We start from the raw sequence: 25,334 nt of genomic DNA, 5'->3' as shown, positions 1-25,334 counted from the left end.
TTATGATTATGAATATGATTTATTTACAGTTGTGGAACTGCCTCTTCCCTCATTACACAGCTTTCAGCGAGTGCTGAAGACGAAGCCTGGCTTTTGGCATTTACGATGTACATTTTAAGGGCCTGTCTTAGTCCTGTGATTGTACAGTAAGTTGTTTAAAACTCTTTTTAATATTGTCTTTTAATGTTGTAACCCACTGTCAGGGGGACTCCCTACAGGGAGCCTCCCCCTGTCATCCTGACCAGCACTTCACCCAGCGACAGCACAAGCAGCGAGTCAGGAGGAGGGAATGAGGAATGGAGTGGAATGGAGAGAGGGCTCAGTGAGGTGTCTGAGCCCTGGCAACGCTATGGGGAACAGAGCGTGCAGGAGGGGCTCAGAGACGCGTCAGAGGGTCGAGGGTCAGCGGATGAGGGGCTCGGCGAGACGTCGGAGCCCAGGCGCTGCCCCAGCCAGCAAGAGGGGAGACCTCTCCTTCCGGCGCCCGAATTGAGGCGTGTGCCCACACGTAGGGCGAAGGGGTGGCGTTTTGGGGTGCCCAGGATTTAATGTTTTGCCATTTTAAGCTGCACAAATACATTTTTAAAAAAGAAACAACTCAAGCCTGCTGTGTATGATTTAACGGGCTTGCCCTGTGAATAATTGTATCAAAAGCTATGAACTTAAATAATATTGTTATGTAACTGTCTTTCTTGGTTGCTCTTTGGGGAGGGGATTATTTCATATTCATCACCAACTGCTGGCTTTTATTACTGAAATCTGCATCCAGGGTCAGGAATATTTTTTTTTAAAAAACACTACACTATTGAATTAGTCCCAGAACAATTTATTTTTGAGGAGGGGAGGTTTGGCTCAATAATGCTTTCAAATTACAGGTGAAACTCAAAAAACTCAAACAAGTAGAACATCGTCGAAAAGTTCATTTATTTCAGTAATGCAACTTAAAAGGTGAAACCAATATTTTAATACAAGTTTGACTTGTATTTCATGGGAAAGACTGTGGAGATGATGTTGATCAGGTATCCCCAAACTGCAGCCCTCCAGATGTTTTGGCCTACAACTCCCATGATCCCTAGCTAACAGGACCAGTGGTCGGGGAAGATGGGAATTGCAGTCCAAAACATCTGGAGGGCCGAAGTTTGGGGATGCCTGACGGGGATGTTGATGATGATTTTCTATGCTTTCTTGTTGTTTAGTCATGTCCGACTCTTCGTGACCCCATGGACCATAGCATATAAAGTAGCAAAGAAACATATAAAGTTTCTATGCTACTTTATATTTTAAAGAAGAAAAAACTACAAGAAAACAACCCAGAATCAAACATTGCGAAGGAGATGAAGTACAAAATGCACATTTAATGCAGCAAAGTTAACCAAAAAAGGAAACATTATTAAAGGAAGTAAAATATAAAATGCACTTTTAAAATAGCATAATTGGCAAGAGAATAAAAATTATCATGATGTTGGCATCTGTCTGTCTCAGGAGACAAAAGCTGAGGCTGCTGAAGAGGCCAGAGACCATCTAGGCTGTATCTTACTGCAGATCCAGGTCATCGACCCTGTTTTAAGGGGCTTTTTTAGGGAGGGAAAATGCCCCGTTTCTTAGGGGTTCAGTGACTTTTTTGCAGCTCTTCTGAGGGAGGGGGCAAGACCCCTGTTTGGGGGAGGAACAGAAGCATAAGATCTAACCTTATGATCGCTGGTCAGATAACAGCCTCCGTTTCTAAGCTCTGGCTTCCCTTCTGCAGCAATAGAGGCCAGCACATGGAGAGGGGGCCGGGCCGGAAGGGAGCCAGCGATCGACCGCGATCTACAAAAACCTCGCAGGGATCGATTAGTAGATCGCGATCGACGTGTTGGACATCCCTGACATAGAGCCAATAGGAACCAAATAAAGGCCCTGCTGGACCAGGCTAAAGACCCATCTAATCTATCTTCCTGTTCTCACAGTGGCCATCCTGATGCCTATGGGAAGATCACAAGCAGGACTTGAGAGCCACAGCACACACAGCCCCCCCCCCCGGGATTTCCATCAACCGGGGTTCAGGGCTATGCTGCCTTCCTTGTGAAGGGAAATGGCAGAAGGGAAGGAAGACAAAGTTGAGAATGAACTTTGACCTGCAGGTGAGTCTGTCTACTTAGTGCCACTGAACTGCAACAGGAGATCATTTATGGCAGGTTGGCATTTTAATGTCAGCTTATCAGCTTGTGAATCTCCTTAGTGTTTGATGGCTAATTCTCAAAACAGGAAGCGATAATTTAAAAGTACTGATTCATACCCAGTGTGGTTGATTTCTCTCAAGGCCTTTGTTCACATGCATTGGGTTATATTCGGAAAAGTGGATTGCTGCAGGGATAAATGGGTATGATTTGTTTTTCTTAGCTCCTCCAACAGAGTCCTTTTTTTAAAAAAAAAAATAGGCAAAACAGTTGCAAACACATGGATGACAATCTCATACGAACCTGCCTGGGTTCTGAGATCTTCCAGGGAAACCCTAAACATCCTATTAAATTGTAGCAGCTTAGCCTATGGGAGCTCAGCGAAGCCACGCCAAGTTTCTAGCCCATTTTGTGAATATGTATGAGATGCATAGCTGCCAAGTTTCCCCTTTTCTCACGAGGAAGCCTATTCAGCATAATGGAATTTCCCTTAAAAAAAGGGTGAACTTGGCAGCTATGATGAGATGGTGTTATGGGTTGATATGCAAGTCTGCTGTTTAGTTGCTGCTTCCGCCCTTCAGTTTCCTGTATGACTAGGAATTACGGGGAAGAGAGGTGTTTTCTTATTTTGCACTGAGTTTTTGCAACTGGCGTTTGTAGATTAGATCTCTTTAATAAAATTCCTTTTCCACATGTACATCTGATATTCATGCACCAAGTTGAAAGAAAACTGCCCCCCCTCTCATTTTCTAACTGCTAATCTTTCCTGACAAGCTGAGAGCTGTTGACTGCAAGGTGGTTTGTTGAATCAAGATTCCACACTAAAAAATTTGGCGACGCAGCATTAGTAATTGGAGTCTGAGCAAGCCCTACAAAAGCAGGCACACCCAGATTCTCTACCCACTTACCAGCATTCTTGCCACACCCAAGAGCAGAAGAAAACTCCCAACCAAGCCTTCAAATCTTGTAGCTTTAGGAAACTGTTCATCATCTTCCCTTTTTTAAACCCTGGAGCTATAGATCTTGATTTTCATTGAAAATGGAGTTAGGTCAGGGTGACAAATCAATAAATGCTTGAGACAGCATTCTGGTCCTATACTTTTTGGAAATGAGAACAGAGAATGGTTCTTATGTGCTGTAAAATGTGGCTTAGATAAAATAATACACAACAGCATTTGAGAGTAAAGTGTTTGCTAGTTGCTGTAAATGTAGTGCTCGGGTTAGGAAATGGTCTCATACCAGGTCAGACTCCTTGTCCATCTAGCTCAGTATTGTCAACTCTGAGGGGCAGCAGCTCAGCTCTCTAGGCTGAGGCTGAGAGTCTTCTGCCTCAGAGGTGGGAAGATTTACTTTCTTTTATTAGAGCACCAAGATACAACACAAGCTAAAACCATATGCAAAAGACACCCAGTTAGAATTAACAGGGTGTCTCTGAGCGCATTCTGAGCCTAGAAATTTGTTTTCAGTCCCAGACCTGAATTGAACGCACAGTCTGAATTGAGCTCACAACTTCTTTATATATCCCCAGAGAAGTAGAGGGCCGTTTGATAAGATATTTGAAGTTCTGTTCCTATCCATGTTCTATTCCACACATATATGCACATATATGGAAGCCCCTGATTTTTTTTAGAGTAGAGGTTGTTGTTGTTTGCTGGTTCTCCTCCTGAGCCTTGTTTTGTTCTGATGCGACACTCAGAAATCTTAGCAAGTACAGCTGTTTCTGGCACAGGATGAAGGAGTGGGAAAGGTTAGCTTCCTATGCTAAGTTTTTGCATATCCAGCAGATGCTTAAAGGCAAAGGAGCAGCGGCAGTAAGAAGTTGTCAACCCTATTTGAAAGCAGAAAAATGAACTGAAAGGCAGGGCTTTTCCAGACACTGGCTTTTCAGAGGGTAGAGTGGGAAAAGGCGACACAGTCACCAGTAATCCCTCTGTTATCCTGCCTGATGACCCAATAGGTGCAGCTGTTATGAGGAAATCTGAATATCCCAGCAATCAGACCACAGAGTGGTAGAGCGCAATGTTTTATAGGGAGAAGGCCCTGGTTTAATGGTCTGACTCAGTATAGGTACCTTCATAGGTTCCACAAAATGTAAACGTTATTGTTACAAAACAGCTGACCAGTGGCGGAGCAAGCCGATCGGGCGCCTGGGGTCGCATGCGTGTTCTGTGCCCGCGGGGGCAGGGCCAGCCACCCATGGGGTGAGCCAGGGCAAGACGCTCTGTGGGGCCTCTGAGGAGTCTCCCTGTCTCCTTCCACTCAGCCTCCTTACAGCAGTGTGGAGCCTGCGGGCGCCCAAGCCACTGCGTCACTCCCAGGAGAGATGCGTGGCTTGGGCGCGCTGCAGACTCGCGGTGAGTGCCACCCGGTGTTTTGTCACCTCCCTCATTGGTGACACCCAGGGCGGACCGCCCCACAACGCCCCTTCCTCCGCCCCTGAAGCTGACCCACTTTTTGCTCCAGAAAGCACAACTGCCCTCCACCCACCCAAAAATGTGTTTGGGTCATGCAGTGCTATTTTTCTGGAAAAAGAGATACCAGAACTCATCATAAATGCTTCCTTTGATCTCTTGCACCATTTGGACAAAACTTTCCACAGAAGAAATAAATGCACGCTGGACACAATAGTGCTACCTGACCAACTGAATATGCAGTCAGAGGCAGAGCTTCTTTTTCAAAGAGTTGTGTGCCATTAGCCTGCGTAATTCAAATGAATGAGAAATGAAATTCAGTCTAATGAATACTGAGTGAGTCACCTAAATAAATGCACCTTTTTAATTTTCACCTTATCCATGGTTCTTTTCCTTGAATGAACTGGACATTTGAGTGGGATTGCCAAAAAAATGTAGCTATATATTTTATGAGCACTGTTCACATGAAATATTGCTCCTAAATAAGTGAAATGTGACCCATATCTCATTCCGGATCAAGAGTTACTTGACTCAGAGTAACCTTGTTGGAAGATACCAAACCCGGACATAATTCCTTTTCATTTATTTCATTTTGGACCTTGTGCTCAAGGGAAGAGCCTTGGATAGGGATGCACAAATCTGTCAGTTTTCTTTTCTTTCACTTTCTCATTTTTCCAGTCTAAGGTTCAGTTTTCCACATTTCTGCCTCAGCTTGTGATTTTATTTTATTTTATTGAAAACATCCCCCATCCTGAGAATTCAGCAGCCTTTTTGTTCAAATTTCTCCTGTTTATACAAGCAGTTTCCCCTAATATAATATAATATAATATAATAATATATTGTTTTTCACTAATATGTGCAATTTATTGTACATATTCCCCTAAGAGACACATTTTTGTGTAAGTTATTTGTTTGAAGAACTGCATTTTGAGAAGTGTGACTTTAGAAGGAAAGCTGTGCCTTTGTCTGCATTCTGGAAAGTGTGAATTAATCCTAACCGCACCAAATTCCTCCATCTGGTGGTTTTAGAAAACCAATATTCTTTTGAAAAGATTTACTTATGGGTACAACAAAGCAAAATGGAACGGCTCTCTTCCTGCTGTTTTAAAAGTAGCTGTGACATATTTTCTTGAATTTATGTCCCTTTCTTAGTGGTTGAAAAAATCCATAGTTTACATTGGTGAATAAACATGTGCTCATTGTCTAGGAGGTATAATGAGTTATATTGTAAATGGGTGTGTCTGTCTGAAGAGATCATTGAATCACTCCTTGTATCATTATTACTACACCCACAAGCGCTTACTTCCCCAGGTGAGGCGTGTTTAAAATCGGAGATTGAAAGCATAAGATGCCAGGTGTGGGATTCATTTTGACCCCAGCAAGCAAGAGGAGGAAAAACCCCAGGGGAGAAGCAGGTAGGTTCATTATCCCACTTGGCACAGCTTCTGTGGCACAACGGAATTCTGTATCTTAGTTGAGAAACTGCTATTGTTCTTCTAGCAGGCTGCCGATTCGTGAATGTGGGGATTTTGTTACAAAGGTTGCATCGTTTAGTCTTTGATTCGGTTATTCTAGGATGCTTGCAACATTTCCAGAAAGGTAAGGGGGGGTTTGCTATCCAGAATGGAGCAAACAAAAACAAAAATGAACAAAATAAAGATAAACGCTGGGAACAATAGCACATGCTGCAGGTAAAAGTTTAGAAAGTAGCTTGCTTGCTGTGTCGATTGACATTTAAGAGTTATTTGTTTGCCATATGTTTGTAGCTTGATTTGTAAAAGAGAGCTTCAGAGGTAGCAAATTAATCAATCTCTGAAAAATAAGGTTTCCCAAAGTCCAGGTGGAAATTTAGGGTTTTGCGTTCCCCAGAGAGAATAGAATAAAAGAACTCAGCTGCACTTGATTAGTGCTTCGGAGAGAGTCTTATGTTTTTATGTATTCAAAGAGGCTTTATGCAAACGCAAATAGGCAAAAGGTGAACTGAGAAGAAGCTATTATGCCCCTAAGCTAAAGAGGGCACTTTTGAAATAGCCACATTTTAGAATCAGTCTCTCACACAAGCAAGCTGGGCAGTGAATATTAGGCTGTGCATAACCTTGGCCTAGTTTTGCACAGTGTGCACAGAAATGCAGATGTGAGCCATCTGAATTGCATTGTACCGTTGGTCAGTCTTAGATGTATGTCAAAGTGCAACTGAGTGCACAGTCAGCACTACAGAAAACTCTTATTACTGATCCTATTGTTACATTTGCATCTTCAGCATTAGGAATGAGCTGTGTCCCATAAACCATTGTTTCTGATTTTAAAGGGGTTAATGCTGATATGTTCCCAGGCAGCTGACAGTTTTTCCATGACTGTATTTCCCCATTCACTGCCATGAAGAAGGCATCTGGTGTGTGTGTGTGTGTGTGTGTGTGTGTGTGTGTGTGTGTGTGTGTGTGTGTGTGTGTCAAGTGCTTTTTTCTGAAAAAAAATGTTTAGGGGTACTCTCATTTTCCTACGCATATTGAAATACTGCCCCCCAATGAGGCCAAACTTAGAACCACAAAATGTTTAGGGCTTTGCATACCCCCAGAAAAAAAGCACTCCATCTATCATATCTCTCTCTATATATCTATCTTATCTATCTAATCTATCTACAGTCATACCTCGGGTTGCGTACGCTGCGGGTTGCGTACTTTCAGGATAAGAACGTGGCAGACCCGGAAGTGTTTACTTCCGTGTTCCACTGTGCGTATATGCACAGAAGCGCTCTATCGGTGCTTCACGCATGCGCGAAAGCGCCGCTCTGGATATGTACTTTTCAGGGTGCGGACGGCAGCCCGGAACGGATCAGGTACGTATCCAGAGGTACCACTGTATCTATCTACACCACTGAAGGGACTAGATAGCGGTCTTGGCTAGAGGAGGCCTGTGTGACAATGTGCATTTTATCCCTTCCATCTGCTTCCTTCTGCATTGGGCTTGCACTTCTTTAAATTGCAGAAGCAGCCACAGTGAAATGGCATAATTGCAAACCAGTGGTGGTGCAAAGCTAGTGATCAGAGAGAAGTTAACGGGTTGAGGGATTGTCCTTTTCTGTGTCTTCATCTGTGCCACTGAATTTATGCTTTGCATTCATTTCAGGTGAATTTTTAGCGTTGCGAAATCTCAGCATCATGTGGATATTTCTTTTTTTTCTGGGTAAGTGTTGGCGTTCTAAGCATGCATCTACCGAAAAGAAAATGAAGTCTTTGAGATTATTATTTTTTGGTGAAAAGCACAGAGGTAAAATCTGTTGCCCAAGATGGTTGGATATAATCTGGTTAAAAATTGTATGCATTCTACTAAAGACCACTCACAATAAGTACTTGATGTTAAGATAGGGACAACCTCATCTTTGGTATCTGCCAGAATCAAAATATGCTACAAAATATGTGGGCTGGGGCAGAAATTATAGATGTACTGCGGTAGCAGACTGTGTAGTAGGGCAGAGGAGCTTACCTGACCTCCTGGCAGGTGAGTCACTGCTGCTTACCAGGAGGGGGACACGGGTGGTGCTGTGGTCTAAAGCACTGAACCTTTTGGGCTTGCCGATCAGAAGGTTGGCGGTTCGACTCCCCGCGGCAAGGTGAGCTCCTGTTGCTCTGTCCCAGCTCCTGCCATGGCATGAAAGCATGCCAGTGCAAGTAGATAAATAGGTACTACTGCTGTGGGAAGGTAAATGGTAAATGGTGTTTCCGTGTGCTCTGCTTTCCACCACAGTGTTCCATTGTGCCAGAAGCGGTTTAGTCATGCTGGCCACATGACCGGAAAGCTGTCTGTGGACAAACGCCAGCTCCCTCAGCCTGAAAGCGAGATGAACGCTGCAACCCTATAGTCGCCTTTGACTGGACTTAACCCTCCAGGGGTCCTTTACTCTTTACCTTTTTTTACCAGGAGGGGGAAGGGGGAATATTTAAGGTAGTTACATTATCTCAGTAATCCTTACAACAACCCTTTAAGGTGGGTCAGTATTGAATAGACCTGCACATATTGCAGATTAGACACAAATGTGTGCAGTCCTGCCATGTCTACTCAGAAGTATCCTCTGTTTATTCAAATGGGGCTTACTCCCAGGATCGGCGTCTGAGTGACTTTCTTAATGCCATTGAGTCTACAGCAAGAAGTGAGATTTCACATAACCACTTCTAATTTCTGGTTAATTCACAACCATACTACACCAGCTGTTAAGTTATCTCTGATGGCTTCTGGGAAACCAGCAGGTTTTACCTTGCTATGATAGTTTTTTTAAAAAAATCTCCTTTTGTTTTTATTAACTGAAGTTTGGGTCTTGTCTCATTCTAGCTTCACCACACCTCCTGGCTGCCCAGTCTACCTGCTCACATGGGGCTTGTTACCCACCTGTGCGAGACCTTCTGGTAGGAAGAATCCATCACTTGAAAGCCTCTTCGACCTGTGGACTTGTCCAACCTGAAACTTACTGCACTCCATATGGGGAAGTATGTATGGCACAAGTATCTTTTATTCACACAGGAAAGGCACATTGTCTAGCAGCACTGGCTGTTGGTTTGCGTTTGTCACTGAACAGAAATGACAGTATTTAAATGCTAAGGGGCCTCCTCAACTTTCCAGAATATGCAATGCCTGGTTGCAGAGAAGTATCAGAATTTTAATTGGGCTTAAATGCAAGGAGTAAAAACGTTAGATATTTCCCATAGGCTTCAGTTCTCCTCCATAACACATCCGACAGGGGCCAAGTTACGTGTTGCAACAAGCAATAATGTTCTGTATGCCTTCTCTGTTCCGATTTGTGCCCTTATTTGGTCAGTCCCTATGACCCTCAGCATCAGGGGAAATTTAGGCTCCTCATGTTAACTGTATTCCTATCTTTTTGTTTGTTTGTTTTGCCCTTGCTCATTGAAGGTCAGAGACATTCAGTTTTTACCTGTAAGAGTTTCTTGATTTAGGGCCTATGAGCACAGAGGTGGTTAAAAATAATAATAATAATTACATAATTTATATCCTGTACATTCCAAATAAATTTATGTTCTCACGGTACCCAACAGTTGTAACTTAAAAATAAATAATGTGTCACAGTGGCCGGAGTAGGCTACTTCAGAGTAACGACGCTACGCAGCTCTGCATTTTATTCTATTATTGGTGCTGCGTATTTACAGTGCTGAAGTCATTGCTATTTACACGGAGTGATGTGGTCAGTCGGTTTCAGAACCTCCGAATGACTTTTGGCGCGTCTTTCCCCAACACAAAAGCCTTGGAAGCCCCATCCTCTTTCCCCTCCTCTTTCTGCGTAATTCCGGAGTTGGGGGGATGGGTCTCCCCCCCTTATTTGCCCCTTCCTGTCCCACCTGGGACCCTGGCTCCGCTACCTTGCCTGAGCCTCGGACCCGACTTCCTGCTTCCCCACTGGAATCGGAGCTTCCTCTGCTTTCCCCTGTGCTCGGGGATGGGCTTGAACTCGGGAGGGGAGGGACTTCGCGATATCCCCTGTCCCTCACATAATGTGTGCAAACAGGTTTAGCAAATGAAAACTAAAATGGCTCATTCAAGGAGATAGTATCAAGCAGGTCTGAGCTTACATTAGCAGTTCTGGAAAGCCTGGGAAATTAGAAATGTTTTCCCATGGCACTTGAATGATAGCAGTGAGTGTTTAGGTGGGCCTTCTTTAAAAAGGGATTATAATAGCACTCTCTCCGGTCGCCACGAACAAAAATTCAGATGGCAGGGGGATCTGGAGAAAAGTGATGGTCTCATCAAGACAGGATTTCTGCTAGGGAAAAAATGGCAACCCTATCAGTATCTTTATTGATGCCTAGCTGTAACAACTTTAGCAGTTAAGAGTTAATGCTTTCGAACTGCTAGGTTGGCAGGAGCTGGGACCAAGCAACGGGAGCTCACCCCGTCACAGGGATTTGAACCGCCGACCTTCTGATCCGCAAGCCCTAGGCTCAGTGGTTTAACCACAGCGCCACTCGCGTCCCTATTTACCCTATATATAGAAAGGAGAAAACCAGTGATATTTAAGGGGGCAGGCTAGCAGGCAGGGCCCATTACTTACATCATAGGAGCCTACACAACACAAAACACTGTTGCTGTATGAAGGTTTTATTTTATTGTTTTTTTATCTTAGATTTTGGAAATGTACATCCAGGTTTTTTTCCTTTAATTTTTTTGGGGGCCCCCAAGAGAGTGGGGCCCTAAGCTATAGCTTGTTTAGCCTATACGTAAATCCAGAACTGATTGCGTTCATGTTCAGCACTAAAGATGACTCATAATAGTTATTGCGTGTTCAGACCCAGAGACCTCCCGCCTAAATAAAGACACATTTGACTCAAATTTTAGTTTTTGGCAGAATTTAGGCCACAACTTTATTGATTACAGAAAAGTGAGTGGTTGCATAGGCTCTGGTTTGACTAGCTCCCTGTACCCTTGCAGGTAGCGCTGGTGCAGAGCTCCATCATAGGTCAGCCAAGGGTGAACACCTGAGGCAGGTGAAAAGCCTGGGAACAGACTCTGTTCACTCCCTAGATGCTCCCCTGGACTCAGGCACAGGCACAACCCCCTTTTGGGGGTTAACCAAACCAAGTTGAGTCCCTGGATTCCTTTAACGGAATACCCTTTACATAGGGATGGCGAGACTGTTCTCCCATCCCTATCACCTGAACCAGAGCCTATCCGCAACCTTACAAGTTGTGACAAATTGCTATGTGGCGGGCAAAACCCAAATGGCTACAGCCAATCAGCCAAGTGGGGAAAATTCCTGCTGTGCCCCTGTCCCAATGACCAACGACACATGGCGGCAAAACAAGGTCATGCATGCAAGCCCTAAATATAGGGAGAGGTGGGCGGGTGTTCCGATGCACAAGCCGAAAGAGGAAGCTCTGGGACACGTGCATGGGTTTATATAGGTCTCTCGATCCGTTTAGACTGCACCCCATTGGCCAGATTAAACCCAGCAATGAGGGAGCTACCAATCAGGTGTTGTGGCTATCCAACAGACCCACCCACAACCAGGAGGTCAGTCTCCAGGTCTCACCGCAACACGTGCGCTCTTTTAGGGAGGACGCGATCTGTCTGGATGTTACCTTCAAATTTCGTCTCCCAAACACACACATTTTTCTGTGCTCTCAGTGAAGAAAAATAGATCAATAGGAGAGAAGCCACTTTTTCCGTGAAATGAAGAAGACCACAAGGTACATTTCCACTTCACATGCACTCAGCTTTTCTGATACATACCAGGAGCAGCCAATGCATTGGGTGGAAAAAGCCCAAATTAGCTTGCTTGGATGGCTTAAACATAGAACTGGAAGCGATTTGCGTAATATTCAAATGATGCCACCTGGATTTCGGGGGACTGGGACATGGCAACCGTCTTCCGACTTGGCATGTGCCAGCCACTTGCTCTGTATCAGCTCTGCAGCCTAATAAGTCAGTGCTGTGAAGTCAAAGTGACAACAGTTTCATCATCCATCTGCCCTTCCCCCTTGTTTCGGGCCCCAAGCTTCCTGGCATACTGTTAATGAGGCTGTGTATCACGTTCCCCACTTTTGTGCCAAACGGTGGAAAAGTTTTAAAGTCCTTTCCCCCCCCCCCTTTGCAACCTCTGCACAGGGTATGGGAGGAGGGGCTGCATTAGCTTGCTTGCTTTCCTCACACTCTGCCCTGCTGGCCAATGTGCACTGTCTGAGTCTGGTGCCAATCAGAGAAGTGTCCCAAAGTGTGTGTTTTGTGTCCCAGAGTCTTTTGCAATCCTGGTAAGTTCCCTGCTGATGGAAGCACTCCAATGCCGAGCCTCTCGTCTGCTGCCTTTGCTTTGGCTGTGATTCCTTCTAACCTTTATACTTTGTACGCCCACAGTGGCAGCCTCTCGCCCAGGACTAGGCAAAGTGCAGCCTCCACTTCCACTATTGCAAATTATGCAAAAGGGGGCATTAATCCTGATCAGTGATTTGGAGGTGCTTGACCTCAGACTCCTGTTTGCCAAGAGATAGATCTTGGGTCCTATTAGAATCCTGCATTAGTACCCATCTCTTTCTCAACCTGGGTCAATAAAAATGGGTTGCCAGGGTTGCAACTTGTTTTCCTGGCAAGGCTGCTATGCATTTAGCAGCCATGGGACAGGCAGAGGTTTAACCGGTGATGGTTTTTTCCCCTAGCGCACAGATGGAGTCATCAGGAGGTGCTCTTCAGTTGAAATTCTGTCTGTTTTGCTGCTTAATTAAGGGGGGGGAACCCTTTTAACTGAACTTTTTAACAGAAGTTTTTGAAGCAGTTTAGAAACTAGAGAGTAGTAAAAACCAGTCAAACATCCAGTTTAAACCGTAGCTGGCTATAACTTAAAGTGGATTTGTTTTTATTGTGTATTATGTGTGGCGCAGTGACCAGGTGGCGCAGTGGGTTAAACTACAGAGTCTAGGGCTTGCTGATCAGAAGGTCGGCGGTTCGAATCCCTGCAACAGTCCCAGCTCCTGCCCACCTAGCAGTTCGAAAGCACATCAAAGTGCAAGTAGATAAATAGGAACCACTCCGGCAGGAAGGTAAACGGTGTTTCCGTGCGCTGCTCTGGTTCACCAGAAGCAGCTTTGTCATGCTGGCCACATGACCTGGAAGCTGTCTACGGACAAACGCTGGCTCCCTCGGCCTATAGAGCGAGATGAGCGCCGCAACCCTAGAGTCGGACACGACTGGACCTGATGGTCAGGGCCCCCTTTACCTTTTACCTATGTGTTAGATTGTTGTGACTCATCCCAATGCGATAAGGAGTGGGATAAAAATCTCCCTCATTTTTTCTTCACAAGAACCCTGTGAGGTAGATTTTAGGCTGAGAAATAATGGCTGGCACAGGGGCATTCAGTGTGGCTTGTGGCTGAACAGGGATTTGAACACAGGTCTCCTCAGTCTCCACTCAGCACTCTAACTACTTATGGTTAGGGTTAAAGGGATGAAAGACCTCCCAGAAAAAAGGGGCAGCTCTGGGGGCATATTATTGAGCTGACTGAAATCATATAATTAACCTCCTTCTGGTACCTGCTGCAATGGTGCCTCTGTAATAGGCATGGTGCCTCTGATTGTCTTTCGAATAGTGGTGGGAGCATTAAAATATTACAGTATGATAGCATTTTGGATACTTTCAGTGGCAGGGAGGGAAAACAGCTAAGAGGCTGGTTGAAATATTCCATTTTCAATCTTTATGTGAAGTGCCTTCCACAGTTCCAGCTTTTTATGGTAAGGCAGATAATCTTGGAGGCTTATACATGAACTCGCCAGCCTAACTTTCCTCAGTGTTTATTATATGAGAGGCCTTGGATATTAAGACTGCTGTTTGCCTTGGGTCAAGGACACCAGACTCTCCAACCATTATCTTGCCTGGCAGTGAGGAGGCTATTAATGCATGATCATCACAAAGAGTGAGAAGATGCATTTATCATTTGAGATATGGCAGGATAAGAGAATTATCCCTGTGTAAGTGTGTGTGTGTGTGTGTGTGTGTGTGTGCGTGCGTGCACACACACACACACACGGTAAGCCAAGGAAAGTGTCAGGTAGTGCCTGTGGGGCCTAACATACTTCAGTTACCCCCAGGGATCGACAAGGTTTATCTTGCCTGGGCCAGATCGGTCCTGCAGAGATCCCTCTGTGGGCCGGATTTTGTGTGTGTGTCTGCCCACGATTTCCGATGTCTGTGCATGCGCAGATGCGATTTCCAGTGCCACGGAAGCGAGTCCCCGTGCTGTGCCGCGGCAGTTTAGCGCAGCACGTGAGCGGGCAGCTCGGTTCAGGGGTGGCTCGTGGGCCGGTCAAGCGCCCTCTGCACAGGTGCGTAACAAGTCTGGCGGGGGCAGCACACGGGGGCAGCGCCCCGGCCCCTGGCCCACCCCTTGCCTCCTTTGCTTGAGCAGGAAGAAGCAGAGCGCGCTACGGAGCGGGTTGCCAGGCGGCGGTGGCGGCAAACCCCTCCATAGCGTGCTCTGCTTCACAGCGCGCCGGCCAAGCAGAGCAGCAGCACCAACCCGGATGGACTGCGCATGTGTGGAAATGCGCAGTTCGTCCTGGTGCGTGCGTCGGGACGTAACGGCACATGCCTCATGACGCATGCACACTGTGGAGCGACGCCCCGCCCCCAGGGGTGCCGCCCCGGGCAGCCAAGCAGCACCGTTCGCCACTGCCTCCGCGGGCCGTTTCCAGCCCATGGGCCTTAGGTTGCTGACTCCTGGTTACTGCCCTAAGCCTGCTTACTCAGAAACAAGTCCTATGGAACTCAGTGGAACCTACTTCTTATCCTACTTCTGAGTAAACAGGCTGAGAACAAGATTATAAATCTTAAAAAATAACAGGTGAGTTACGGCAAAAGAGTTACAGCAACTTTTCAAGACAGGTGGAGGTGGAACTATAGCTATTAAGCATCTAATCATACTTCCTGTACTTCCTTGGCTTTTATTATAAGTCAGAATGGTATAGTGGTTAGATTGTTGGTCTAAGACTGGGAAGAGCTGGGTTTTGATCCCCACACAGCCATGAAGCTCAGTGGGTGATCCTAGGTCAGTCACTCACTCTCAGCCTAACCCTCTTTGCTGGGTTATTGTGAAAAGAAAACACGAGAAGGGGCAGGGGAGTATGTGCATTGCCATAAGATGTTTGAAGTAAGGGCAGAATCTAAAAAAAATGTAATGTCAGAGCTGGGTGAAAGTGACCTCTATTTCTCCAGCCTCTCCAGAAGCGACAAATTTGTGGGTGTCAATTTTTACTGGATATTATCCAGAAATAACAGACGTTTGAAACATTTAAAACACCCACTTTTATATATAAAAAACAAAAACCTGTGCCACATGGAACCTCATATAGGTTATTAATATTTCCATTTCATGAATATTTAACTGAGGCATGCAGATAGAATTTTTCAAGTTTCGCTTGTTTTGTGGAAAAACATGGCTTCCAGTGGCATATTCCAGAGCACAGAATTGGGAGCTTCCAGTAACAGCAACAAACCTTTCCACTAGGGCATTCCTTGCTTGCATCACCTTTTTAACAGGGATGTGCTCTAACCTGTTCAGTTCAAATCCTTACCAGCATTTCCTGGCCTTTCCGTTTATGTCATCTGTTAAGGCTGTTGGTCTTCTGCAGAAGCCCATAATCTTCATGTGGGTTTCTTTGCAATGGTAAAGAGACAGCACTGTTCAGACCATCATTCACATAAGAATGGCTGGCTGGTGTGTTTTGGTTTCTCCAATCTGTTGCTTGAACAGTTTCCCCCAAAACAGTTTCTTATGAAGAAGGGGGAGAAAGGGCTGAGCAAACAAGTCTCTGAGACAAGCACTTGCACGTTTGCCAAATGAAATAGGAGTTAGGGTGATTGCTTCATCAGATTCAAGTAGCACCACTCTCTAGATTTTGATTGCAACTTGCTACTAATTCTTCAGATTCTGTCCAGTCAGGGAAAATACTAGGGTACACACCAAAAAGCTGCTTTTGGCATTAGGTGGTATTTGCCCATTGGACTTACTGTGCTTGGATGTGGATGATGAGGGATTCATTGAATGATTATATCTGTGTTACTTTTCATTCAAATGAATCCCAAAGCAGCTTACAATAACGTGACAGAACATAATAGAACATCACAAATACAGCATAAATCTCATAGAACAATCAACCAATCATCAGTAAAACAATTAGTCTATAAAACTGTGTTAACAAAGCAACAACTAAAAAATAAGCTAAATATGGCAATTAAAGCGAAAGTCATATTATATGATTAACAAATTGATACAGCAGTTAAAATCTGTAAAACAATATAAACATCATCAACAAAATAGCAACTGAAAGATAAACTAAGCACTGCTTCAAAAGCCTGCTTAGCCATTAAACTCAGAGGGAGACCTTTGGCAAGTCACAAACTCAGTTTGTTCTCACTTGTTCTTGTTTCTGTAAGGGTAAAATGTTATGCTACCCTGAGCTTCTTGGAAGAGTGATGGGGTGTGAACGTGATAAATAAGCTTGACTTGTAGTTAGAGAGATGAAAATAGGTGTAACTATTTGTGAGTGGGTGTCTCTTAAACATCACCAATAAAAGAGGAGAAAAGAGGAAACAGTTTTGCATAAAATTTGCCTGTGCTAATTTATATGTATAGATGTAAATTTAGAAATATGACTATAATTTTAATAGAATGAATCACACCATAGTGGAGAGATTGTGACTGGGGATCTTTTCTGCCTGCTCAGTCAGTTGCCCAGTACTGAAAGCTAAGCTGACGGTCAATTTCAATGTACCTGCTCTCCCTTCTTATGGTTCTTTATCTATAAATTGGATTTGGACTGGACAGCCCTTACAAACAGAGGGCTGCCCTCTCTAAAAGACCAGAACAGTTGTCTGAAGGAAATGAAAAACTGGTAGCAACTTATGTGTGTAAATGATAATGATAATGTTAAGAGAGGCTGGTTTTTCAAAAGACCTTCAGGCACTTAAGCCGTCCTGGTGTCCCTCCTGGCTGTGGCGGCACTGCTGTTCACCAGAACTGTGATAGGGCACATAGGCTGTGAAGGGGGGGGGAGGACCAAGTTGGCAGCAGTGGCAGGTGCAAGTGTGCCAGAGAGTTGTCCCAGAGAGTGGCAGCACCACTGCAGCTGGAGGATGGGGCAGCCTCACCTCATGCAGTGTGACTGAACCTAAGTTGATATTTTACAGGGAATCAGGACTGCTACCTTTCCCCTTATTCAAGTCCCATGCTTTACAGCTGTATGGCTTACTTTATTTCAGATACGGTGATGCCATGCTACCTTTCAGGGCAAAGCCCTTCTGAGGTGCCTCAGTCTTTGGGCTAAGATATGGCTGTTTTTAAGCCTGATACCAAGCAAATTTACCTTTCAAAGTTCATACGGCGATTACCGTATATATGCATGCACTGTTACAGTATGTACGGTGTGAGTCACTCCACTCTGGCACATCGATTAGTGGTTTATGTACACAAAGTGTGCACTGTTACTAATTTCCTGCTGCCCTCAAATGCTCCAGCCTCGTATATGTTTGTTTAAGGCATTTGCTGTTAACTTGATTATTAGATCAGCTGGTCAATCTGATTTTTAATCAGGGGAAAGCACCAAACTAAATGGTATAATGTTGATTTAAACAGCTTGATTTATACAGTCCATTGCTCTTGAAAGGACGGCGCTCATGTCCTTGCACGGCATCTCTTAAAAATGTCAGCCTATAAATCACATAATGGGGCCCTCATGGGATTGGTCCCAGACGGAGCTGAAATAATTACGACATGCAGAGTTAAGATCAATTCCAGCATTTTTTAAAGGTACTTGAGTTAAGATCACAGGCTGTTTCCCCATTCCCTGTGCAACATACTGGGAACGTGCCAAGCTCATTCTTTTAATTTAAGTGAGGCTTTGTCAACATCACTGTGTTAGAGGCAGTATCTCTGGATGGGTACGCCAAGGCTGCAAAATAAATTTTCCACAGGCACTGTGCATGAGCGATATGTTTCAAGGTGGGGCTGAGACAAGACTGTGTGGCTATGTATGAGGGAGTTTAATCTTTTTGACGGTAGTGGAATAACCAAGACTGCACTGGCGGAGGAAGAGGAGTGCGGGGGGAGCGCACCGCCCCCGGCGGCGTGATCCTGGTGGGGTGCCATTGCAGCTGCCCCCTGCCTGTGCTGGGTGCCACACCCCTGCATGCAGCGTGCCCTACCCCCAGGATGCGCACCAGCCCCGCCCCCGCCGGCTCTCTGCCCCCCGGAGCCGGAGCATGAAGCTCCGCCACTGCAAGAATGTATGGTGTATAGTTAGTGAACTTAAGAAAAGCCTGCTGGATCAGGCCAGTGGCCCATCTGTTCCAGCGTATTGTTCCCACAGGGGCCAACCAGATGCCAATGAGTGCAACAGCACCCTGCCCACCTGTGATTCCCAGCTGCTCATATTCAGAGGCATGGCTCCTCTGACAGTGACAACATGGAACTAGATATAGAACTAGAGGGGAATAGGGAGCTAGTAGTCCTCCAGTTGTTGCTGGACTACCACCCCTGGCCATTGGCCGTGCTCGCCGGGGCTAAGGGGAGCTGGAGTCCCACAATATCTGGAAGGCCATAGGTTCCCCATAGTTGGATCAGGGGCTCCCGCCGGACTGTTGTTTATTTGCAGGAGTATTCTGCAACATGTCATTGATAGAATGCAGCAGTGGTGGAGTGTTTAAGAGGTTCTTGTTAGAATGGTTCCTGTTCACTCACTACTTGATTTTTGCAGTTTGGGCCAACAGCAGGTGAACAAAAAACACACACACAGCAATAACTGTTTTTCTCATGCTCCAACCTAAGAACTCCAGCAACTCATGATATATTGGGGGTGGGTGGGGACTTTTGCCATTTGTTGTGGTGAGTTTTTAGGAATGCATGCTTATCACTGAAAGAATATTTCAAATTACTGAGTATCACTTTATAAGCACCCAGCTATATTCAGGGTTGAGCAGATATTTTAAATTCCTGGGGCTAGTATCGATTTCCTGAAAATCTTGTCTGTAATCTTCTCTCTTGTCTCTGTCCATTTCATACTTTTGTTGCCACATGACATTTTTCCTACAGGGATATAATTTTCTGTGCAGCGAAAAGTATGTGTACATGACAGTACACACGTTTTATCATAAACATGCATGCTGGGAAACTAGTTAGTACATTGACTTTTGGGTTTTTTTATTTTAAGCAATGGTAGCTATGGGGAGGGAATTAATGGGATAATATAACATCATCTTTGAGACCCTGGATGGCATTCTTGGCCAACACTCCCCTTTGCTCACAGAAATGCAAAGTGTCTGAGAGCTCTATTTTTGGAGCTGTCTTGTATGATGCGACTTGATGCTATATTTTCATTGGAATTAGGCATATAAAAAGAGCATTGTGTAACCCAGCTTTAATGGATGACCTTGCTCTGAGCTGAAATATAATTCCTCACAGTCCAGATCCTGCCAATTCTTGATAGATCTTTTCACACTCTTTTTTCCCCTGAAAGTCTTAAGTAGCATCCCCGCTCCTCCCTGACACGTTGAAGCCAACAGTGAACAGTTCCATTAATAGCGCAAATGTAAGGCCATAGAAATCTTCAACTTGAGAAGCTGGTTATTGACAGGCTGGGATTGAGAGATAAGGCCAAATATGTGACCATGAAGTGTCTCAGCCCAAGCATCAAAGGTTTATACATGGGCTTTCTCATGCTAGAGGAAGCAGGATAGAAAGGTAGCTTTGCTGAGATGTTGCAATTCTGCCTTTGGTTTAATATGCACCCATATGTTCCATTAATGGGAGAGGCTATACATATATTTACTCACTAAGTCAGCTTCATATTTTCTCCTTGAGGCGAATGGCCTTCCTTCAGTTCCAAGGTCACTGGAATAAACAATGTGCAAGTTCATCTGAGGAAACAGGCCTCTGTGGAAGTGTATTACGTGGGTGGCGGTGAGGGCTTTTTGCAGCAGCTCAGCTATTTGCCTTGCATTATAATGCAAGTGATCTGCTGCGGAGAGCTACATAATGCAAAAGCACCCTAACAGCCACCCATAAAACTGCTATAAGGAGCTTGTATGAATTTTGTACTCAGACTAAAGCTGCTTGCATTCATTCCTCCTCCTGCCTCTCTCCTCACTGCTTGATTGCATGTTTAATTAGGGTTTAATTGGTAAGAGCCCTAGTTTGGTTTGGGATTCAGGCAAAAAAGGGGTACAGCCTGCTATTTTATGCTGCTTCATGTCCAGCCTTCAGGAATTTCAGCTTTTTCCTGAAATGTCCTTACCTTGCTGGGTACTCCTTTGCCACATTTTTACACAGGACATTTGTTTGTTCTTTAAAATATGCTTTCCTCTTGGCTGCCTATTTTGCAGTACCACAGCAATTGACTTGCCAGCTATCCAGAAAAGAACAACAGCAGCAACCCTGGCCTAGTCTGTCCCTCCTGGGCTCTTTGCTGGCATCTGATATGTAGAAAATCAGCCCTGGAATCTTTTCATAGCATGGAGCTAAATATTATCACAGGCTAAATTGCTGCAGTTCAAATTGCTCTTAAAGGGACAGTGTAAAAACTGGTGAAACTTCACAGAGCTCTCTTTCACTGTATCCCCTCCCAGTTTGTTTACATCTCAGCTGTTTGTGGGAGGGGGGGCACAGCTATATGCCCTGCAGAGCCCTTCTTTTGAAAGTTCCTCTATTTGAAGGGCTGTCCAATCCATGCCCACCTTTATAGAAAAAGAACCTGAATCCTGGTCAGACCGAAGCACTGGGGGTGAATGGGGCAAAACAGAGCCGTCTTTCCCATTTTGCTTACTGGTGTGTTGCGCCAGTGCGCCGGCCTCTCAGGGGCGCCCCAGCAAGTGGGGGAGCTGCGCTGCTCTGCCGGCAGCCTCCCCTTTCCCTCCTGCATGCCTGCCAGCTGTGCCCTGTCAACCATATGGCTGGCGGGCATGCAGCTTGCCTCCTAAGCCTTCGTAGGAGGAGAGCGATCCCCACAGAGGCTTGGGAAAAGGTCTACAACTCTGGGAAACTGGGGTGGGGTGGGGGCGCTGGAGGGATCTTTGTTTTTTTAAATAATAATTTTTATTAATTTTAATATAAACAAAAACAAAGACACACATACAAAACAAACAAATAAATTTTTCAAATCTTATTTCTTGACATTGTATTTGTGACTTCCTCAAATCTCTTCTTCCTGGTATTCTTAATACCTTAATCTAAATTATGGCGGATTTTCTAATCTTAACTCAAAATCTTTCCCTTAAAATATCACTTTATCCTCCTCCTTCTTCTTGCCCCATCACCACGGGTCCCCTCCTGCCACGAGAGGAGCCCGTGAGATGCAGCCTTCCGAAGGAGATCCATTTTTGTGTCTGGGTTTCTGGAGGGATCTTTGCACCATGGCGCCAGATGTGCTTAAGATGGCCCTGGGGAAAAATATGCCGCCATGCAACTTGCTCAGTGTTGAACTTGCTCTAAGACTACGTATCTTATGATGCAGTGTTATCTCAATGCAAAAGAAAAAAAAAATAGGGGCCCAACATTCAGCTGGATGACAAAGTAGTGAATTATGAGGGTGGAGCTGGATGCATTCCATGGATCTGTCCATGGTAATCCACTCGCTGCTGCAAGCATGATGATCTAACAGTCTTGATGGTTCTGACTCATCACCTCACAGACATTTATCTGCTCAGCTGGACATACAACCTAGAATTAAGGTACCTGCATGAACAAGAATACTTTTTCACAGTTTCCCCCTTATTCAGAAGTGGGCTCTATGCGTGGAATTTATAACCTTTGAAAACCAAGCCTTCTACATCACTTTCGGATCTTTAAAGCCTGGTTGTTGCTCCTCCAGTGCAAATTAGAGCTGCGATTTGCAGCTGGGGAGGTTTGGGGCCTGGGGGAAGCTCTCCTTCTCTGTGCCATTTCTCTCTCCCATATCTCCCTTCCCCTGATCGCTTTCCCTTGAATTTAGGTTCAACACTCAAGCTTGCCCTGAAAACATGGATCTAGAGCAGGTGTGGGGAACCTCACCCTCTGAGTGCTGCTGAACTACAACTCAACTGGACATACATACAACCTAGGGGCAAGGTACCTGCATGAGCATGAAGATGTTTTCACCCTGGCCATGTTCGCTAGGGCTGATAGGAGTTGTAGGTCAGCAGCATCAGAAGGACCAAAGGTTCCTCACTCCTGAAAGTAAGGCTGGTAAGAGGGAGTTCCTCTCTAAGCCTTTGTTACTGCTAGGTCTATACATTTGCATAGGAGAAACAAATAGCTTGGCATGAGGCTCAGGTGCACTGTGCAGTTCTTCTTATCATAGGTTAGACCTGTGGACCACAGCTCCTGTCATCCATGGCCACTGGCCGATAGGAGTTGGAGCCCAGTAACATCTGGAGGGTGACAGGTGCCCCATCTCTGGGTTAGGCAAATACTTGGAAAGGAAATAGGCAATGTAAAGGACTGAGTAGGCAATGAGTGAGATACTATATTGCACCCTTCCCATGGGATCTCTTGGTTCCAACTGGTTACCAAAGGCAACAGAATGAAAGAAGTTGACAAATGTTCCCCATTCTTCCTTATCTCCTGGTGATAGGGAAGAGTAGAGGACATTGGGTCAGGAGATCTCCACCATTTTTCTCATGTGTAGGCCCTTGCTTCTCTGTTCCTGGCAAGGGGTCTGCCAGCAGCTTCATGTCCTTTCCTTCCTGGGTCAGCTGCAAGAAAAACACAGCCCTCCACTGTTTGAGTTTTTTCACCTCCTTTATCCTCTTGCCCTAATGTGGGCTCAATTCCTGTGTTCCATAGCGTCAATACAGTGGGAATACTGTTTCCTGAGCCTACCCTTCATATGCCTATCTTCTTGATCATAGAGATGGTGCCCTGTTCATTTAGCCACAACCACACTTGACCCCAAATAAGTGGCACTGGCAAGGGATTTGTCCATTTCTGTCAAATGTCAGCCTTCCCAGTTGTGATGTGTCCATTGTATCTGGCAGCCAAAGCACTTGGTAGAGCTCTTCCAAAGCAGGGTGACCTTGAGTTCAGCCAAAATAAAATCCATAGTTTTAGTTTGCTGGGCAGGGACCCTATCTTCCCAGAGGAACTTTGAGACACACACCTCCTCTTGAAAGCTGCAGTTTCAACAATGGGCAGAAAATATCCTCTGAAGCAGTGGAAAGGTTACATAGCTTGCTCAAGAAAGCAAACTGCCCCCAGTGCGTCTGCCCCCAGTGTTAATTTTAGCCTTCCCAAATATTGAAAAAGAGCACAGTTTCGACACTGTGGTGGGTTGCCACATGAAATGATTATTTCAAGGTCCAAGTGTGTCAGTGTCTGGGCATGGAGGCATCCAAACTTGGTAGGCAGCACATTAGCGTGATCTTGACTTGAGCCAACGCAGGGTCCTGCTGGAATTCTAGCAAACTTTTTGCACAGTATATTGTGCTAAGCAAAAACTGGGCAAGATTTTGAAGGGCCCCATCTTTCTGAGAGAGCCTGGGAGAAGGACAATCTCCCTTGGTGTTTCGGTACACATCTTATTCACGTTTCCTTGAGGGAAACTCGTACAACAATGGCAGGAGCAGGGATTCAAAACAGTAAGGAGAAACCAGTGATGGGAGCAATCTTCAGCTATTGTCCTGTTCCATTTCCTCCAGCTGGTCTGTGTTTCACCTGTGTCCAGGTGAAGGCTGCAGGCACCAGAGGAAGAGATGAAGCATTGGAGGTTGTGCTGGATGGTACCTGCACATTTCTGAGCTCATTGCACATCATGCTGGAAATGCTGGAAACAGCATCCAAAATTCTGGATCACCAAGACCACGTGCAAGCTAAGAGTTGCATCCCAGCACCCTCTGTGACATAAGACCAGAAGAGACAACATGGTGCCCTCCAGACACTGTAGAGTTCAACTCCCATCAGCTCCAGCCAGCATGGTCAGGGATGGTGGGATTTGTAGTGCGGCAGTATTTGGACAGTACTATGCTGGCTTTCCTTGTTGTAGGGGATGCTGGGGTATATTTTGCTCTGACTCTCTAGTGCAGGCATCCCCAAACTTCGGCCCTCCAGATGTTTTGGCCTACAACTCCCATGATCCCTAGCTAACAGGACCAGTGGTCAGGGATGATGGGAATTGTAGTCCAAAACATCTGGAGGGCCGAAGTTTGGGGATGCCTGCTCTAGTGCATAGAATGTGGCAAAAAATATGTTTCTAGCAGATGTCCGTCTTTCCTTACAGGAAACTCCATAGTATTGCGGGACATGTCATGGGTATGGAGTTCAGAGGGAACTGGGGCAGCTTTGATAGTAAATTAAAACGGATTGGATTAGATAAGAGTATGCTAGATGAAAGGTTCCTGTCCCAAATATGAATCTTGTAACAGGTATTGCTGAGCAATGAAGAATGATCTGAGAGTACATTATATTGAACCTCTGCACCTGTGTAAAGGCCATAGACTTCCATAACTGCACCCTCCAGGTGTCTCCCTCTGCCTCCCCTCTAAAAAGTTCTTTTTAGAGGGGAGGCAGAGTCCACTGTGTGACCTTGGGCCAGTTTCAGTCCCTACCTCACAGGGTTGCTGTGCAGATGAAACGGGTGGAGAACTTTGAGCTCCATGGATGAAAGGTAGGATATAATAATGCAATAATCAATAAAAAGGTATCTGCTAAGTCACTAGATAGTCTGTTTTTTTCTTTTTCTTTAAAGAGTCAGGACTTAACCGGATCTGTCATCTTTTAGTATTTGTTTGCCAAGTTGGGACTGAAGTCTCTTTAAGCCATTTGTGCACAAAACCATTAGGGCCTGGCCTGCTTCTTGAATTACTCACTCCAGCTGAGGGATGACATTTGCTCGGCTTGACTTTCCACCCAGTAACCTTTCACCCACTGAAGCTGCCTAACCTCTGCTTGACTCTTTTTTGGGGGAGAGGGTGTTAAAGGGTCTAGGTTCAAACTATCTTGAGATTTAGATAAAGGCTCCTTTGTTTGCCCAAATGAAACATCCCACCACAAAAGCCTGACCAACCACTGCAAAGTTGGGTACTTGTGGCTAACCTTCTGCTGCATGGCAAATATTGTCACACGGATATTTTTGGCCACGCTGAAGACTTTGCTGATTAAATTGAAGGTGCTAATTTAATCTTGTGTACCAAACAAACCAGTGAGCTGGAATGTACTGTTCTCCTTTGTGTTCAGGGGGGATCTGAAGTTTAGCAAATACTAAGTGGCCACATGTGAAACTGGGCGAAAGAAGTCCATTTTCACCATAG

General features: G+C 45.2%; 1 protein-coding gene across 3 annotated transcripts in view; it reads left to right on the top strand.

The window, feature by feature from the left end:
• LAMB3 (laminin subunit beta 3) overlaps nucleotides 1–25,334 on the top strand; it is a 122,900-nt gene that overhangs the window by 65,965 nt on the left and 31,601 nt on the right. Inside the window, exons 3-7 of one of the 3 annotated variants that reach the window (XM_035122653.2) lie at nucleotides 30–146; nucleotides 1,950–2,123; nucleotides 5,882–5,985; nucleotides 7,697–7,753; nucleotides 8,897–9,051. In XM_035122653.2, coding sequence (XP_034978544.2) covers nucleotides 5,919–5,985; nucleotides 7,697–7,753; nucleotides 8,897–9,051 — 279 coding nt within the window. In that variant the 5' untranslated portion in view covers nucleotides 30–146; nucleotides 1,950–2,123; nucleotides 5,882–5,918. The other 2 variants (XM_035122655.2, XM_035122656.2) reach the window with 2 other exon arrangements.

Source organism: Zootoca vivipara, chromosome 7, assembly GCF_963506605.1.
Source record: "Zootoca vivipara chromosome 7, rZooViv1.1, whole genome shotgun sequence".
Taxonomy (NCBI): Eukaryota; Metazoa; Chordata; class Lepidosauria; order Squamata; family Lacertidae; genus Zootoca; species Zootoca vivipara.
Note: the sequence above shows the minus strand (reverse complement) of the source record. Positions and strands in the feature narration are given on the sequence as shown.